This window comes from Macrobrachium nipponense, chromosome 6 (genome assembly GCF_015104395.2).
Source record: "Macrobrachium nipponense isolate FS-2020 chromosome 6, ASM1510439v2, whole genome shotgun sequence".
NCBI lineage: Eukaryota > Metazoa > Arthropoda > Malacostraca > Decapoda > Palaemonidae > Macrobrachium > Macrobrachium nipponense.
In genome coordinates, this window is record NC_061108.1 from 65,255,644 (window position 1) to 65,257,834 (window position 2,191).

At 37.1% G+C, this 2,191-nt stretch overlaps 1 protein-coding gene across 1 annotated transcript; it reads left to right on the forward strand.

The window, feature by feature from the left end:
* Positions 1 to 400: 400 nt before the first annotated feature.
* LOC135216545 (uncharacterized protein K02A2.6-like) lies at positions 401 to 1,298 on the forward strand. The gene is made up of 2 exons (XM_064251920.1): positions 401 to 809; positions 979 to 1,298. The coding sequence occupies exons 1-2, from the start codon at positions 401 to 403 to the stop codon at positions 1,296 to 1,298; spliced, it is 729 nt and encodes a 242-aa protein (XP_064107990.1).
* Positions 1,299 to 2,191: the final 893 nt, after the last annotated feature.

The window sequence follows — 2,191 nt, forward strand, 5'->3', positions numbered from 1 at the left end:
AAAAAGAAGGTTTAAGTGTAATTTGGGTAGTTAATAAATTTCATAAATACTTGTATGGCAGGAAGTTTGAAATATGGACTGAGTATAAACCCTTACTAGGTTTGTTGGGAGAAGGTAAGGCAGTACCCCATATAGCCTCTGGTAGGATCATTAGATGGTCATTAGTTCTTTCTGGTTATGACTATAAACTGAAGTACAAACCAGGGTGTAAAATTCCAAATGCAGATTGTCTGTCCAGATTTCCTATGCAAATTAATGAATTTGAACCTCCGAATGTGGTTTAGTAGAAAAAATGAACTTACAGTGTTGCAAGGTTGTATTTTATGGGGAAATAGAATTATTGTACCACCACAAGGACGAGATAAAGTTACTGATGAGCTTCATTGTAAATTCATGTAAAATGTGTCAGCAGTATCGTCATTGTGCCATTGATAAACAGCCATTGCATCCTTGGAAGTTCCCTAGTAAACCATGGTCTCTTATACATATAGATTATGCTGGACCTATAGAAGGCCAAATGTTTTTAGTCGTAATCGATGCGTATTCTAAATGGCTAGAAGTAGTTCCCACTCAAGGTTATACTTCTAAAGTTACAGTCTCTAAATTAAGACATATATTTTGTACACATGGATTACCAGATGTAATAGTGAGTGACAATGCTACAGCTTTTGTTAGTGAAGAATTTCAGAGTTTTGTAAATAAGAATGGAATTCGTCATGTTACTAGTGCTCCGTATCATCCTTCTACTAATGGGTTAGCTGAAAATGCTGTCAAAACCTTTAAAACTGCTTTGAAAAAATGTGAAGGAAGTAAGGATGAAATATTGCATAGATTTTTGTTTGATTACTGTATCATGCCTCACATCACAACTGGTATTCCTCCTTGTGAACTTATGATGAAAAGAAAATTGAAAACTAGATTTGATTTACTGAGACCTGATTTAAATCTGATTTAAATGATCATGTTATAAAAATTCAGGAAGCCAAGCTAGAAATTACAAAGGTAATAGGGGAAGAGTTGCAGAGAAATTTGAAGAGGGTGATCATGTATATTTTAGGAATTATTCCAGGGCAGGACCACCTAACAGTCCAGGGATTGTGGAAGAGTGCACTGGTCCCATTTCATGTAAAATTGTTAGTAGTGATGGAGATGTTGTACACAGACATTTTGATCAAATGTTTAAACAAGTGAAACCCTCTTGTGAAATTGAAGGTAATGTTAATTTTAAGGGTAATGCTAATTTTAAGGCAGGTGATAATTTTAAGGTTGCTAATGAAGGTCATTTCTCACATCTCTGAATCCAGTTTTCCACTGAATGAAAATAGTGGAGCTAATGTGCAAGGTTCTGAAAATGTTAGTGAAGTAATTGACAGAGTTAGCCCTGTGAATACACTTGTTGTGAGACGTTCTAGTCATATACATAAACCTGTCCAACGCCTTGATTTGTGAGTTTCCTATATTTTTATAAGTATACTTGTATTGTATTATTTTGTACTTTTGCTGAAGTGTTTGTAAGATCTTTCCTAAGGCGTGGAGGGGTGTGATGTATTGAAATGTTAGTTTCTGTTACTGAGAAACAATACTTTTGTAATTGTCTACTGTGTACCATGTGTATGTTTGTAGCCAGAAGAGTAGAATAAATCTTGAAAGATGGACGCCTAATTTGAGTCTCCCTCCATGCATGTAGCCACAAACCACATACATTACACCTTGCTTCCTCAATCCCTCCACTAAGTTGGAGAGTCTAGTCCTCAGACCATGTTATCGCATAGACCACCGGGCTAGAACCTAAGTAAGTTAAAGGTGAATAATTCACGACATTATAAGTCAGATGTGATCATTTCTTTAGGAAAAGTTACCTTTGGGGACTTCCCAAATTTCCAAGGTAAGGAGCGTGTGGTGCTCATGTAAGAGAAGTTTTATGGTTAAAATCTTTCTCAACCCCTCGATCCCTTGTTGTTCCCTAGCTTAGCCCTTCAGGGCCTGATTATCAGCTCAACGACATATGAGCTAGAACTCCCTTTTCACAACAGCAGATGTCATGAAAAATCTGCACCATTTTCCTCGGCTTGAGTCTGCCTTCCGCCAAACTAGCAGAATTACATGTAACCCATGAAGTGGCTGGATTAAAGGGGTGCCCGGGCCACCCACTAAGAGGGGACCTCCCACCAATAAAAACAATATATTTTAA

Bases quoted from the DNA above. Each gene is read 5' to 3' on its own strand.
- LOC135216545 (XM_064251920.1), top strand. From the start codon at position 401: ATGTGTCAGCAGTATCGTCATTGTGCCATTGATAAACAGCCATTGCAT. The intron at 810-978 runs GTAAGGATGAAA...ATAAAAATTCAG, and splicing joins TTTGAAAAAATGTGAAGGAA to GAAGCCAAGCTAGAAATTAC.